This window comes from Pinus tabuliformis, chromosome Q, assembly GCF_031772625.1.
Source record: "Pinus tabuliformis cultivar Carrire ecotype Pingquan chromosome Q, CPIR1, whole genome shotgun sequence".
In the NCBI taxonomy this organism is placed as follows: Eukaryota; Viridiplantae; Streptophyta; class Pinopsida; order Pinales; family Pinaceae; genus Pinus; species Pinus tabuliformis.
The window spans coordinates 852793928-852810564 of record NC_142296.1 but is presented as its reverse complement, the minus strand read 5'-3'; the positions used below and the strand labels follow the sequence as shown (position 1 = coordinate 852810564).

General features: G+C 38.2%; 1 protein-coding gene across 6 annotated transcripts in view; it reads left to right on the top strand.

Moving 5' to 3' along the window:
- The window catches only part of LOC149222233 (chaperone protein dnaJ GFA2, mitochondrial-like), a 235275-nt gene that overhangs the window by 156567 nt on the left and 62071 nt on the right, over positions 1-16637 (top strand). For all 6 annotated transcript variants that reach the window (XR_016249417.1, XM_089385325.1, XM_089385321.1 and 3 more), the window contains exon 14: positions 15031-15103. Coding sequence is in view for 5 of the 6 variants with exons in the window: in XM_089385325.1 (XP_089241451.1) it covers positions 15031-15103 (73 nt within the window). In the remaining variant the exon portion in view is untranslated. The remainder of the gene's footprint in view (positions 1-15030; positions 15104-16637) is intronic.

The window sequence follows — 16637 nt, the reverse complement described above, 5'->3', positions numbered from 1 at the left end:
CGATATGAGGTCAACTCCTTCCAATGCCTCTTCTATTGTGTTTTCCTCTGGGGTAGAGTCCAACAGTACTTGTTCCATTTCTATGTTTTCCTGTATATTCTCGTCTTACATGTTGTTGTGTTCCAAGTATTGATCCTCTTGCCTCTGGTTTACTGTGTTTTTTTTATCTTCTTTGGCCTCTTCATCACTTGAGCTGTTTGAGAGCGGTTGTTCTTGCAATTTGTTCAGAGCCTCAATTTATTTAGGCTGGCCGCCTGGTGCTTCTCTTTCTCTGTGTTCATTTTCTTGTTGTTTTTGTTCCTTGTGCTTACTCCGGTGAAACCCTATTCATCCTTTTTCTTGCTAACCTACTCATTGCTTTGAGGAGTTTTATTTTGTGGGTAGTCGCTAAAGAGGTGTCCATGCTCATGGCATTTTCTACGCCAGAATGGGATGTGTTCGTAGTCAATGCTCTGGAGCTAGACCTCATCCTTGAATATCAGTTTTATGGCCTCTGGAAGGGCTCTTGAGACGTCGATGTAAACACATATTTTGGCATATGAAACATAATGTCTGTTTCGTGTGCCCTGAGACATTTTTAGATATTCACCTAGTTGGTCTCCAATGCCTTTGAGGATTGATGGAGCCCAATAATCATTTGGCAGGGAGTAGAGGCGAACCCATACCGGGACCCTAGTGAAGTCCTCTTTCTCCAAAGTGAAGTTTTCTTTCCAGAATCTCATATAAAGTCCTGCAGAGTTGAAGAAGTAGGGTCCTCCCTCAAATATCCTGTCTCTGTCTTCCAAGAGATCGAAGATGACTGTAAAAAACCCCTTTTGAGCCTAGTTGTAGTCTGATTTCTCCCTTTGGTTTCCATTTGGATTGAATCCACCAATTTAGTGCTTTCTCTGTGGGCCAGATGCCCATGAATTTACATATTATTGCATGTTCTTGCATATAGTCTCTATATATAGCTACCCTTGGGTCTTGAATTTCCAACTCTGGGATGTTCTTGCCTTTTGCAGTTCTTCCTCTGTGGTTTCTGCCTCCAACGTTGCTGAAGCATTTGCAAAGGTGGTGCCTGTGGTTGTTTGAACCTCTACATTTTTCCCTTTCTCCTTTCGTTCTGCCCTTGCTTCAAGGCTTGTTAAGGAGGAGTGAAAAGCTGTGCATGAAGCTAGCTTGGTGAAAAAAGAAGACTCTTGATCCTTCGGTCGACCAGTAACCATATCACAAAAGGAGGGGGTCTTATGGCCATCATCTGACTCGTCCATGGAAGTAGGAGAGGCGAGGGTTATTCCCTGGAAGCCGAGCACCATTGCGCTTCGAGGGGAGCCGCCGGGAGAGCACAAAGTACGCTAGACCTAATGCGCTTGCTTGTCGAATGGCCTGCCAAGCCCGCATGTTCGCTGCCATTTCCATTTCTCCTCTTTGGACAATATTACGAATGTAGTGATACCTGATTTCTATATGCTTTGATCTGTCTTGGAACACCGGGTTCTCAAATAGCCTCACACAACTTTGATTATCACAATAGCTAATAGTCGACCCTAACATTTGTTCAAACAAGTCAAAGAACAATTTTTGAAACCATATAGCCTCGTAGCAAGCAGCATTAGCAACAATGTATTTAGCTTTAGCAGTACTCAAAGTAATAGAGGTCTGCTTCCTGCTAGACCATGAAACTATAGCGGAGCCCAGGCTAAAACAATATCGAGATGTGCTCTTTCTATCAATAGAGCTACCAACCCAATCAACATCAGTAAAACCATATAATTGCCATTTACCATTAGAAGCATAGATCAGACCATACTCAATGGTACCTCACAAGTACCTCAACATGTGTTTCACTGCAAACTAGTGTACACGGCGAGGCTCCACCAAGAATTGACTGTGTATTAATTGCATAACAAATATTTGGCTTGGTATTCACAAGATAGTTCAATGAGCCCATTAATCTGCAATACATAGTAGGATCAAACAACTTTGAGTCACTGTCTTAGACCTTCCTCAAGTTCGTCACCATAGGAGTGTCCATTGCCTTGCAGTCAGTCCATCATGCTAAATATACGAAGAATCGAAACAATGTACTTGCCTTGCCCCATAAAGATCCCTTCAGGTTTTTGCCAAATTTCCAATCCCAAATAGTGATGCATGAGGCCGAGGTCTTTCATTTCGAATTCAGAAACCAAGCCCCTCTTGCACTAAACAATCATTAGTTTGGAACTGTTAGAAACAAATCGTCTACATATAATAATAATATCAGGGGTTCACCATCAACAACTTCAAAATATAGATTCAAATCAGCATCACTCTTCTTGAAGCCCAAACTCAACAAATATCCATCAATACGGGAGTACTGTGCATGAGGGGCCTGCTTCAAACCATATAATGCCTTCTTCAATTTGCAAACATGTGTCTCTCTATTGTTGACCTCAAAACCTTGAGGTTGTTCAAAATAGAATTCTTCTTCGATGACCGCATTCAAAATGGGTATTTTGACATCCATTTGATGCAACTTTCAACCTGCAATAGATGCTAGAGAAATAATAGATCTAATAGATGCATACCTGGAAACGAGAGCAAATGTGTCTTCATAATCCTCTCTCTCTTTCTAGGAGAATCCACGAGCCACGGATCTAGCCTTGTATTTTTCAACACTTCCATCAACAACATGTTTTATCTTGTAGATCCATTTTGAAGACACAAAGGGTTTATCTTTGGGTCTTGGTAGAATCTCCCAAACATCATTTTTCAACTCTGTAACATGGGTTCATGAACTCGGGGCTGGGGTTCACGAACTCGTCCCGGGTTCTCGTCCTTGCGAATAAGATGCTGGAGTGGGTACTTCCCATACGCACCCATATAAACCGAGTTCTTCCCATAAGAACCTGGTACTCAATACTTGTGGTCTAGGTTAGTTTGATTTAATGAGTTTGCCAAACCCCGAAAATGGGTGGTGAACCTTGAAAATGGGTGCGTTACAGGTTCTTATGTGGCGCCGAGCAAGGAAAAAAATTCCTATCTTAGTAAAACATTTCAAATTTAAAGTTCTGAGTTCTTAAAGTCCCATCATTTCGAAAGAAGTGCATGCTTTTTTATTTTCTTTGCCATTATTTGTATCAAAATACCTATCATAGTAAAACATTTCAAATCTAAAGTTCCGAGGTCTTAAAGTCTCATAATTTCAAAAGTAAAGGTTTTTTAAATTTCTTTGCCATGAATTAGTTCTTGGATTTTATTTCTTAATGATATAATCACTAATTAGTAATGCATGCCTCTAACTGAAATACAACATCCTTTAACAAAAATACCATTAACTATAAGTCATCTTAAGAAGGATCTATGCATTTAAAAAGACGTAGAAATACCATTACATACAAGTCATCTGAACTTTGAAGCTTGAAGGATATATGCACTTAAAACAATATGTTTTGCTATCTTAAGCATTTGCTAATTTCCTTGCGTTTCTTCCGCTCTGATAAATTTCTCCACAATGGCAATACCCATGTTATGTAAATACTTCATCGCACTCAACACAACACTTCGATACTAAGTTCTTTATTTATTCAGTAGTATCCATATGTGAGGAATGTGTTTTTATGGTTTAAAGTTCTCTAAACAAATATATTAATTTTATAATCTACTTTGGTTTTCTTCTTGAAGGGAGTTATTGTCTTCATTTCAATATGTAAATTGCAATTTCCTCTTGATATCAAATTTGAAATTTCAAAGTTAATGTTCATGTTTAAGTCTTTAAATGATTTATTTATAAAATATATAATATATATATATATATATATAAAAATTATAATATACCTATGTTGCACGAAACTTCTAGGAACCCGACGTTTCAGGACGTACCCATACTCGAAACTTCGAAACTCAGTGGAGACTTGACCGAAACTCGACCATTATGTAATCATCTATGAGAGTTAATATAGACTTGGTTTTCCTTCTAAATTGTCATCTATGGGTCTTATTCCCTTTTTCTTGCAAGATAATGTGTTATTCACTTATTTATAAATTTCTTTATATATATATATATATATAAAACATATATGGCGCTTCAGCCAACGTTTTGGTTGACGTTTCCAGTTTTGGGAGGTGACATTCCTAAACGTACCTCATTTTCGGAAACTCCAAAACATTTCGGTGTTTCGGGCATGTTAGTAATATACACCCGCCGAACCCACAGACCCTGTTTCAAAAATTGACGCACCTGTCCCTGTACCTGTCTGCGAACCGAATCCACGTTTCCTGGCAACATGGTTTTTCAATATAGATTGATACTCTTTAGTCATTGCTTCTTTCCATACTTTCTCCTCGACAACTTCTTTGTAGGAGGATGGCTCAGATTCAATTATCTTGCACATCAACGCTGTATAACCAGAGTACTTTTTAGGCTTCTTGCTTTCCTTGAAGGTCCCAAGAGCAACAATATGACCTTCAACTTCTTTCAGTGTTTTTTGAATTTTCTAATGAGGCATGTCTCTTTCTTGTCTCGGCAACAAGAGCTTTTGTAGAGTCAGCAAGTTCATGATCAATGTCTTCTACATGAGGATCTTTATCCATAGGTACAGGTTCTTGGGGCTTCAGTTCCACATTCTTTGGAGTAGTTTGAACTTCATCGGAATCCAAGTGTGATCCCATAGATTTCCAAAACACAACATCCTCATCAAATATAACATCCTTGCAAGTCTCAAGATATCATTACCATGGAATATAGACCCTAAAGGCCTTTGATTTCTCACTGTATCCAACAAAGGTACCCTTCTTCCTAGATGGCTCCAAATTTGTCCTTTTCTCTTTTTGTATATGAACAAAAAATGGACAACCAAAGATTCTTAAATGTTCAACACTCGACCTCTCACCTGTAAAGACTTCTTTGGGAGTCTTATAATCCAAGACTTGATGTGTGCACCTATTTTGAACGTAGACAACAGTTGTTACAGCGTCACCCCAAAGAAACATCAACAACTTTTGATCATGGAGCATAGCTTTGCCAACTTCCATTATAGTTCTATTCTTTCTTTTCGCAGTTCCATTTTGTTTGGGGTATTAGGGAACTATAAGATCCCTTTTAATTCCAACATCCCTGTAGAAACCAATTAATTCGTTTGATACATACTCCCCACCATTGTTGGACCTTAGAGTCATGATTCTTCTTCCTGTAGCATTTTCAACCTGAGCTTTGAATTCACAAAACTTTTCAAACACTTGATCCTTGGACTTAAGAAGATAAATCCAAGTTTTGCAAGAGCAATCATTAATAAAAGATACATAGCATAAATAGCCACCCAAAGTTTTGTCAGGCATGGGCCCACAAACATCAAAATTTATAAGTTCCAATATTCCTTGATCTACTATCACAACTAGTGCATCTTCCTTCAACATTTTTCCCAAGGGCACATCCTTTGCATACTCCATCATGCCCAATCTTAAGTTCAGGTACACCCTCAACAAAATCTTTCAATCTTCCCAAAGCCTTGTAGTGCATAAGGGTGTATCATCTATGCCAAATATCACTAAGTTCTATAGTGTTGTGGAAGAGAGCTTTGAATGAACGACCAAGGAGATGATGTAGTCCTCCAATTCATAATCCAATTACTTTAACAAATTCAAAAGATGAATTTTTCTTCCATACTAGGACTTGTCCATCAACAAAAACAACTCTTTACTCTTTGTCTTCAAGAGAAGATATGGACAACAAATTCTTCTTTAAACCAGGAACATATAAAATATTGTTAATGGGTACATCACCTTTGGATTCAAATTAAAAAGATGATGTACCAATGCCCTTGACCTCATATTTGCCATTGTCTCCAATTCTTTAAACCAAGGTTGACCAAGAATTATGTCAACCTCTTTGTCATACATGGTTACAACATGAAATTGAGATACGTACTCATAATGATCTATTGTCATTTGTAAATCATTAATTTCATATTTTTTTACCAAAAATATCTTCTGCTTCGCCTATATTAGCATTTGAGATTAATAATTGATTCGCCAAATTAATGTTAATGTAATTTTCGTCATTTCTTGTACTGATAACGATATTAACTCTTTTCCCTTGGATGTTCCTATTTAATGCAATTATTTTGTAATTTGTGATCGAAAAACCTTTATAGGAAAATCTTCCTTCACTTGTTATTTTCAAATTCTTGTATGTGGTGATTGCCTTTACAAATTTAAAAAAGAACTTTTGGTTCTTAAAACTTTGAGTCCCTTTCTTTTTATGTCATCCCTTTTTTTTTGAAATATAACTTTGGGGAATTTGGTAATTAAATATTAAAAATATCCCTTTATACCTTCCATAATATAACACTTTTTTTTTTTATATCTTTCCCCACCTTATTTGAATAACTTTTAGAATATTTATTTTTTTCTTTGTCACCTTATAGTTATTGAAGTTGGTCTTTTAATCCGGGAATACAATATTTAAATTCGATACATTAAAGTATTATATTATAATACCCCTCTCCAAAAAATTGGATGTCAAGAGTTGTGACCATATGGGTAGTGGTGTTCGGCGGCTGAGTATCTGCAACGATTTGAACGGAATTGGACGATGACGATGTGGTTGTGCTGTTGGTTGAACGACAGAGGCACTTGACGGAACGCTGTGACGTCGATGACTCTATTGGAAAGCTGCGACGTCCATTCTGTAGAAAGGTGTTGGCAATGGTGTGCGCGGGAGAGGTAATTTGTTGGTTGGTTGGTTTCGCCTAACGGCGGAGCGACTGTAGAAAATATGTTTTGCGGCTACGCAAGGTCAACGAGATTTTTTGTTTTGTTTTTAACTTTTAATTTATTATAATTTGGCTTATATATATATATTTATTTATTTATTTGCGCTTTTTTTAATATATAACTTCTTTTTTTTTAATAATTTTTTTTTTCTTTTCGAATTTTTGTTTTTATATATATTTTTAAATATTTTTTAACCTTTTTTTTAATAATTTTTATTTTGTTTTTTTTGTCATAGACCTTTGTTTATTTATTTTATATAGTTTTTTTTACTCTTTTTTTAATGTATATACTTCTCTTTTTTTTACTTTCTTTTTAATTTATTTTTTTTACTCTTTTTTTTTTATTTTCTCCTCTTTTTTTATAATAATTATATGTATGTTTTAATTTTTTTAATAATTTTATGGTAAAAGGCCTGATGGCAAAATGGAGAACCTTCGACAATTTGTAGCGAAACACTTTGATTGTGACAACAATGAAGTTGACAAAGAGTTGGTGGCCAAAGGCCTAGACTAGACGGGCTTATTAGAATAATGCTATTTTAGTATTTTATTGCTCATTTATGTAAGATAAGATCGTCTGTGATCTTATTAGCAGTTTCTTATTAGAAACTTCTTGTTTCTATTCCTTAGTAGAAACTCGCTGTTTCTGTAAATACTCTTGTATTATTTATCGAGCTTCATTGCTCATTGTTAATCAATTCAATTCATTCATTGATTATGGTACCAGAGGTCGGGTATTTTTTCGAAATAATTTTTCATAGTTTGAAAAATTTAGTGCTTCATTTCGAAATTGCTCTTCTGTGGAGAATTTATTTTTTCTTCTGTTTCCATTTAGGGTCACTGTTAGAGTTCTAAACGTGCGTGGCTTTAATAAGTGCCGCGGGGATTTGGATCTAGGCCATTCTGTGGAAGCTGGTGCATGTAATCGATCGAACATGGTTGTGTTGAATGATTCAGCGTCCCTACGTTGATTTTTTTTTTGCGAGACTTCTTGCTACGTGCCTTCATCAGGCTTCATTTGATGACGAAACCTACTCACTAATAGATCCGCAGGCGGAAATCAGAACCCTAGTGTGTAGTGTGCACCATGGCTCTGTTCGAGAGCTCATAGCTGGGGTTAGGGTACAACCTGGTGTTCAGCGAGGCGCTCCTTGTCCCAACGATCCCCTCTGTCTCTGCCCGAGATGGAAGCATTTTTTTTGCAGCTAATGAAGTCTCTCTGCGTGGCTTGCGGAAGCAACGTCGGTGACAGAACGGAGCGACGGATAGGATCGAGCGGCGGCTGCGTTGAGATTTCTTGGCACGAGATTTCCTGGCGGCTGCGTATGAGATTTCCGCGAATTAGTTAAGCACGAAACATATTTCTGAGTCCGCACAACGCAAGTCAAGGCAATACGCATCATTTGCCAGCAACCATTGAGCCAACCAAGGAGATCCGAAGATAGCAGAAAGTGATACAATGGAATTACAGGGGTCTGAACAATCCTATAAAAGATCTGAAGTTGACTCACTAATCTGAAGTTATAGTCATCCAGTAATCAGAAGTTTCAGTGGCATCATAAAGGTTCACAAGCCCTGTGGTTTGAAGTTGCAGTCCACTAGTATTGTAGTTGTTCAAAATCAAAGTAGTCTGAAGAATTGCAGTGGCATCTAATCAAGGAGGGGCCGTGGACTTTTCTGTTTTTTTTGACGTGATAAAGTGAGCTAAACGCATGCATTTATCCTCTTTATGATGTGCGTATAAAGCAACTTTCAACTTTTTGAAGCTGAGATCCAAGCATACCTTCTGCGCAGGGTATCATTTGTCCATAAATATTACGATTTCTGGTTCTATTTCTATTGCACCAGCACTTGTCAGATTTTGTCCGGATCAGCCGACATCTGCATTGAAATCCGTGCTGGATTCCTTTGTTGTTTTGTGTCTTGGAAAACGTGCAAATGGCCTCGCTAACGAACTTGGTGCTGGAAGGGAGTCAACGCTTTAAGGGCACCAATTATAACATCTGGAAATAGAGAATGTTGACCATTTTTGAATATAAGCGGCTTGACCAGCTCGTTTTGGTCAAAGAGCTCAGTCCTGGTACAACTGGTGCCGATCAAGATAAGTTTGATGATCGAAATCGAGACGCTGTTATGCTTCTCAAACTCTCTGTGACTGATGATCAGTTACCACAGATTACTTCCGGCAAGACAGCGGCCGAAATCTAGCAACATTTGAAGGAATTGCATGAAACATTTGACAAGAGCAGAGCTTTCTTTCTAAAGAATTAGTTGTTCTCCATCATGATGGACGAATGTATGTCTTTACAAGAACATCTTAACAAGATTATAGACATTCGAGATCAGCTCGAAGCCATTGGTCGGACCATGGAGGAAGAAGATATGGTAGTCATCACTTTGAAAAGTCTACCAAAACCTTATGAGCACTTCATAAAAACACTCAACATTACCTCCACTAATGTTGATCTGAAGTTTCTGGAGTTATGCACCAAACTCATGCAGTAGGATCGTTGGAAACGGTAGTTTGGTAGTGGTGCTTCATCAGCCTCTTTAGAAAATGATTTTGCTGCCACATATCAGTCCTCTCAGTTCTTTCAGCAGAAAGGTTCTTCTCAGCCGTCTGATCCTGCTAAGAAGAAAAATGTGCAGTGTAATTACTGTCACAAGTTCAGCCACATGAAGAAAGATTGCCGACAAAGAATTGCTTCTGAACAGAAGCAGGGAGGGTCTCATCACCAAGCAAATGTTGCAGAACATTTCGAGCATAAGGAATCTGCCTTTTACGCCGTTATGGCTAAGAGGTCCTCAGATCATGCCCCGTCTTCTGCCTGGTACATTGACTCTGGTGCATCACGTCATTTCTCTCATACGCATGACTGGTTTACTGACTTCTCATCTTTCAATAATTCTGTGGTATTCGACGGAGGTGAAGAGTACACAGTGGTTGGGAGAGGTACAGTTCAGATACAGTCTGATGGGCGCACACTCATCTTCCTGAATGTGTTCTATGTTCCTGGTATGGAAATTAATCTATTGTCTGTCAGCGAGATTATGAGGAGCTCTCCTCAGCTTGATGTAATGTTCAGTCGCAGAAGTGTTCCATTATTGACAGGGAAACTCGTCTTACAGTTGTTGTTGGCCTAGAGGATCATGGTTTATATAGGCTTCTTGACACTGGTGATTCTCTAGAAGTGGCTCTAGCAGCTCGTGTTTCTCCCATCAACACTCTGTGGCATCAGAGATATGGGCATCTCAACATTCAGTATCTCTCTCAGCTATCTCGGGAGGGACTTGTGTCAGGGTTACCTGATATTCAAACTCAGCAGTGGGGAGTGTGCGGCGCTTGTCAAGCTGGCAAGCAACATCGATCTTCTTTCAAGGATGGAGAATCTTGGCGCGCATCTAAGGTGCTCCACTTAATTCATGTTGATATTTGTGGTCCTATAAATACATCTTTAGTTACTGGTTGCAAATAATTTTTTGCTTATTGTAGATGATTTTAGTAGAAAGATGTGGGTGTACTTTCTTAAACATAAATCTGATGTATTTAGTATCTTTCAGAAGTTTAAGTCCTTAGTTGAAAAATAGTTTGGCTGTAATATCATAACTCTTAGGACAGATAACGGGGGGGGGAATTTTGTTCTTCTGCTTTCTCCAATTTCTGTGAGCATCAAACGCCAATTAACTACACCCTACACTCCTCAGCAGAACAATGTTGTCGAACGTCGCAACCATATGGTTGTTGAAATGGCTTGTTCCATGTTACAACACATGAGTGTTCCTAACAAATTTTGGGCTGAAGTAGTGTTTACTACTGTCTATCTTCTTAACCGATCACCTACTCAGGCTGTTAAGGGGAAGACTCCAGAAGAGGTTTGGTCTGGCCGTAAGCCTAAGATCAGTCACCTCAAAGTGTTTGGCTCGGTTGCATATGTTTGGATTCCAGCTGCTAAGCGCTCTAAGTTGGATTCCAAAAGCCAGAAACTCATGATGACAGGGTACAGTGATCACCACAAGGCCTATAGGCTGATAGATTTAGACACTGATCGTCTTATCTTCAGTCGAGACGTAGTATTTGATGAAGACAGAGGGTTCTTTCAGTCCCCTCCTTCTGAGCAGTGTTTTGAGGATCAACCTCCCAGTGTTCTTCTTCCGTTAGGTCCACCTGATGGGAGGGATGATGCAGCATCAGTATTTGATGATGCACTACCTGAGTTCCCTCCGGAAAATAATCCTCCTCTCGCTGCTCTTGTTGTTCCTGAGCCTCCTCCACCTACTCCAAAAATTGGTTCTTCTACTCTTCGGCCTAAATGGTGGGCTAAAACTATTGGTGATCTCTGGGATAATGAGCTTCTTGAAGGTAGAACTTCTAGAAATAAGAGCAAACAACAGCCTATAGTAAATTTTGCTCTTATGGCTAACTTACAGAGTGTTTTTGAGCCTCAAACCTATTTCAGAGGCTAAGGGTACACTTGAGTGGGAAAAGGCTATGGACGCTGAATTCTAGAGTCTTTAGAAGAATCACACTTGGACCCTTTTTGATCTTCCTGCAGGCAAGAAGCCCATTAGCTGCAAATGGGTTTATAAAGTAAAATACAAAGCTGACAGAACCCTAGACAAGTATAAGGCTAGCCTTGTTGCTTGCGGGTTCTCACAGAAGGAAGGCATAGACTATGAGGAGACCTTTGCTCCTACAACCAAGACGAGTACCATACGGCTTGTCCTTGCCTTAGCAGCTCAATTCAATTGGAAAGTCCATCAGATGGATGTAAAGAGTGCCTTTTTGAATGGCGACTTACAGGAAGAAGTCTACATGACGCAACCTCCAGGATTCAAGGTTGCCGGTCAAGAACAGAAAGTCTGTAGATTAGTCAAAGCACTCTATGGTTTGAAACAAGTCCCTTGAGCTTGGTACATGAAAATTGATAAGTACCTAACAGATCATGGCTTTCAGCGGAGTCCATCTGATGCAAACCTGTATATCAAACATACTAGTGATGATATTTTGTTTGTGGTTGTCTATGTGGATGATCTTATAATTACTGGCAGTTCAGAACATTTGATCCATGGGATCAAACAGGATTTGTGCAACACTTTTGATATGATAGATTTGGGACTCCTTCATCACTGTTTGGTGGTTGAAGTCTTGCAGACTGAGAACAACATCGTTCTCTCTCAGTCCAAGTATGCCAGAAATCTTGTGGACAGGTTCAGAATGCAGGATTGCAAACTTGCCACGAATCCTATGGAACCAGGGCTAAATTACAGAGTGTTTTTGAGCCTCAAACCTATTTCAGAGGCTAAGGGTACACCTGAGTGGGAAAAGGCTATGGACGCTGAATTCTAGAGTCTTCAGAAGAATCACACTTGGACCCTTTTTGATCTTCTTGCAGGCAAGAAGCCCATTAGCTGCAAATGGGTGTATAAAGTAAAATACAAAGCTGATAGAACCCTAGACAAGTATAAGGCTCGCCTTGTTGCTTGCGGGTTCTCACAGAAGGAAGGCATAGACTATGAGGAGACCTTTTCTCCTACAGCCAAGACGAGTACCATACGGCTTGTCCTTGCCTTAGCAGCTTAGTTCAATTGGAAAGTCCATCAGATGGATGTAAAGAGTGCCTTTTTGAATGGCAACTTACAGGAAGAAGTCTACATGACGCAGCCTCCAGGATTCAAGGTTGCCGGTCAAGAACAGAAAGTTTGTAGATTAGTCAAAGCACTCTATGGTCTGAAACAAGCCCCTTGAGCTTGGTACATGAAAATTGATAAGTACCTAACAGATCATGGCTTTCAGCGGAGTCCATCTGATGCAAACCTGTATATCAAACATACCCGTGATGATATTCTGTTTGTGGTTGTCTATGTGGATGATCTTATAATTACTGGCAGTTCAGAACATTTGATCCATGGGATCAAACAGGATTTGTGCAACACTTTTGATATGACAGATTTGGGACTCCTTCATTACTGTTTGGGAGTTGAAGTCTGGCAGACTGAGAACAACATCTTTCTCTCTCAGTCCAAGTATGCTAGAAATCTTGTGGACAAGTTCAGAATGCAGTATTGCAACCCTGCCATGACTCCTATGGAACCAGGGCTCAAACTTTCAGCTCAATCATCCTCACCTCTTGTGGATGAAACTTTATTCTGGCAATTAGTGGGCAACCTCATCTATCTCACTGCCACTAGACCTGATATCAGTTTAGCTACATTTCATGCTTCATGTCAGCTCCTAAGGCGGATCATTGGATAGTAGCAAAGCGTGTGCTGCGTTATGTAAGTGGCACTCCTGATTATGGACTTCTGTACACTGGGAGTTTAGGACCTACACTCAGTGGTTACACAGATTCTGACTGGGCCGGTTCAGTTGATGACCACAAATCTACAGCTGGGTATGTGTTTAGTCTAGGATCCGGCGCTGTCACCTAGACTAGTAAGAAGCAGCAGGTAGTGGCTCTCTCCTCAACTGAAGCAGAGTATCGGGGAGCAGTTAAGGCATCTTGTGAGGCAGTTTGGATTCGACGTATGCTTGTAGATATACATGTTTCCCAGGCAGGTCCTACTCCCTTGTTCTGTGATAATCAGGAAGTGCTCAAACTTGCCAAGAATCCAGTCTTCCATGAACGAACAAAGCATGTGGAAACCCATTGTCACTACATTTGACAACTTGTTGAAGACAGATCGATTCAGTTGCTGTATGTTCCCACCACGGAGCAGCCAGCAGACATCTTCACCAAGCCCCTTGGTCTTGATAAGTTTGTAAAATTCAGAGGGTCTATAGGTGTTTGTAAATAGATTGAGCATTAAGGGGGGGTATTAGAATAATGCTACTTTAGTATTTTAATGCTCATTTATGTAAGATAAGATCGTATGTGATTTTATTAGCAGTTTCTTATTAGAAACTTGCTGTTTCTGTAAATACTCTTGTATTATTTATTGAGCTTCTTTGTTCATTGTAAATCAATTCAGTTCATTCATTGATTAGGGCTCTGTGCAACATTTGAGTGGCCAGAAGATTGAACAACTCTGATACCAATGTAACGAACAAAGTTTGTATACATAGAAAAATACTTAAATGATCTGAAATATAAAAGTATCCATTATAGGATAGTAATATTTATATAAGAATTGTATAGAAGATATGAGATGATTACAAATGAGGGTGAGGACCTGCTTATATACCAAGGCAGATACTTCTTCACCAACGGTCATGTGCTTAAGGACATACTCTTCATTAACTAATTACTAGTTAATTAATCATTATTTATTATTACTAATGTTTACATTATTTGTATTATTTATATATATTTTATTCATAACACTATTGGTTTGGAATGATGGTTTTAACTCTTAAAAATAGTTTTTTTCATTAAAAATTAATTATTTCATGTATTTTTTTAAAGACAGGTTCATTGAGATCTGACCAGTCCAAATTTTGCGGTTCTGTTTGAAAAACTGGTTTGATAGGTGGACCCACCAGCTCCTGTTTTGAATACTATGCCAAAAACATGATCAAATCAGGAAAACAATGACTTCACAAAAACATGAAATATGAAGATGATTCTTGGAATCAAGAAACAACAAGAACCACCAATCAAATCAAACCTTTTGGGGGTCATTGACATCTCATGCTTGCTCTGAATGCTGCAAGAAACTTGCAAATATAGGGCAACTGCTACCACTGAAACCCTCTCCGTTACATGTAACTGTATATATTTATGAACTCTTCAATAGATCTGTCCTACCATCAACGCCTGATATCAAAACATGTGAACATACGTTAGGTCTTAGGCTGTTGTTGTAGTAAGCATGTCTTTCGGATTAATCACATCAGTATTATTTGGTCGACATTTTGAACCAGCTAATGTGGTTCATCCTCAGGATATATGTCAGGTCTGGAAGACACTCCATGAATCATTGTTGCTAAATTGACTGACCAACTAACCATTCCATTTCATAATGTATCCATGAACAAACAAAGATAGGAATTTTGATTGAACTTTCAAGAAATTTAATCTGTGGGTGCTAACACACCTTTTATTCAGGAAGTTGGAGCTTTGCAATTATGTTTTTTTTTTATTTTTATTTTTATTTTAATATTTATTTATTTGGTTTTTAATACTCTTTATGTGCTTGTATAATTTGGTATGTATAAGCATACATTTTGCTTGTTTGAAATAGACAATGCTTGGCTATTTTTAGATTTTTAAGTTTTAGATTTCTTCATCACATGTAAGATATGATTAGGTTTATGAATTTTTTCACTGAATTTGTCTACCTATGGCTTCATATACAGGAGTTTTGTAAGTCATGTCGTGGCAAAAGGGTTGTTAGAGGATCGAAAAGAGTAACTTTGGATGTAATACCAGGTAAGAGATTTGATGTCATTGTTATTGAATGGGAGGTCTTCTTTAGCAACTGGTAATCTTATTTGTTTAAATGGTCATTTATCCTCTAGGCAAAAAATATGTTATTGTAATGTTGGCTCGGCAGTGGACATTAAGCCTCATCAAGATCATAGCTTTCATTATTTGAGGCTACAATTATTTATTTATTGTGTAAATGGGCATTCTTAGTGGGTTGAATATTAGAGTTTCTAGACTATTTATATTCTAGTGTATAGATTAAACCTTTACACTCTCTCTCTTATGCATGTATTTATGTATGTAGGCATCCATCCATACATATATACATTCGTACTTATTTGAGAGCTACAAAGATAAATATAGAAGATAATTACCCATGAGAATATAAATTTGGAATGTGGATTATAAAATTTATGCAATTAGTCCATTTAAAGTTCTAGATGTGCCTTATCCCATACCTTGTGTTAGAACCAGATTTGCATCCGTAACTGTCAGTGTTAGTTTCCAGCGTAATGTTTATGGATATCATTCAGGGTAAGCTCAGTGTTTGAGAGTCCACCATTTGGTATTGATGGTTCTTGAGTACCTTTGTCATATGGGTACATGGTCTATTGCTTGAGACTCGAGAGTTGTATTGTATGAGCTTTTGGAAGTATTCAGATTAACGTTTCAAGGGGATAGCACATTCTACACTATTATTAGCAGATTTTTTAATTCAGGCTTCCAACATTATATTTATGGTAGTTTTTCCCATGCATCAGAATAACATTCTGACTGAGGAACATGCAATGGGAGATGGAGGACAGTTACTGGACACTTTCAGATTCTTGGTTGGTCTAGTTTTAGCAGTTTCTATTTTTCGGTAACTTAGTATTTTCCAACAACAGATGATAGTATCTTTGGATACCTGTCGGGGATAGGCTTATAATTCAAACTTTGGCGTGTATCGAAGGTGTTGTTGTTTTGTTGAATTTCTATTTTTAGAAGTTACTTTTCAAAATTTCTAGTGTTAGAAGGTATTCAGAATATCATGCAAATGATATATTTTAGGACCCAGTTTTGAGATTAGTGCATTGTACGAATTTTACGTAAATCTAATAATTTCAGGTATATTTTTGGGCAGTGTATTTTAGTAGGTAGATGATATTTCAGCTGGGGTGATTAAATTTTTTGAGTACTTTGTATGGTGTAAAACATCAACGAAAAATTCAGGCCATTTTGAGCACTTCCATTTTACCAGGACTGGTTACATTTTGTAACCTACAATGTTTGGAGGTTTGTGACTAGGGAGAGATTTGGACACTATTTTACTGCTATTTTCATGAAGTGATGGAACACTACAGCGGAGGAGCATTCATGTGACTTGTTGGGAGCTGTGCATTGCTATTTTTTGCTAGATAGAGGAGTCCCCACCTTTTGGGCTTGGCATTGATGACTTTTGAGAGGATTTTTCTATTTCAGTCAAGAGGTAGGGTGCATGAGTCACGAAGGCCTACTTTTATCAAATCACCTTTGGTTAGACATGCTATTAACATCA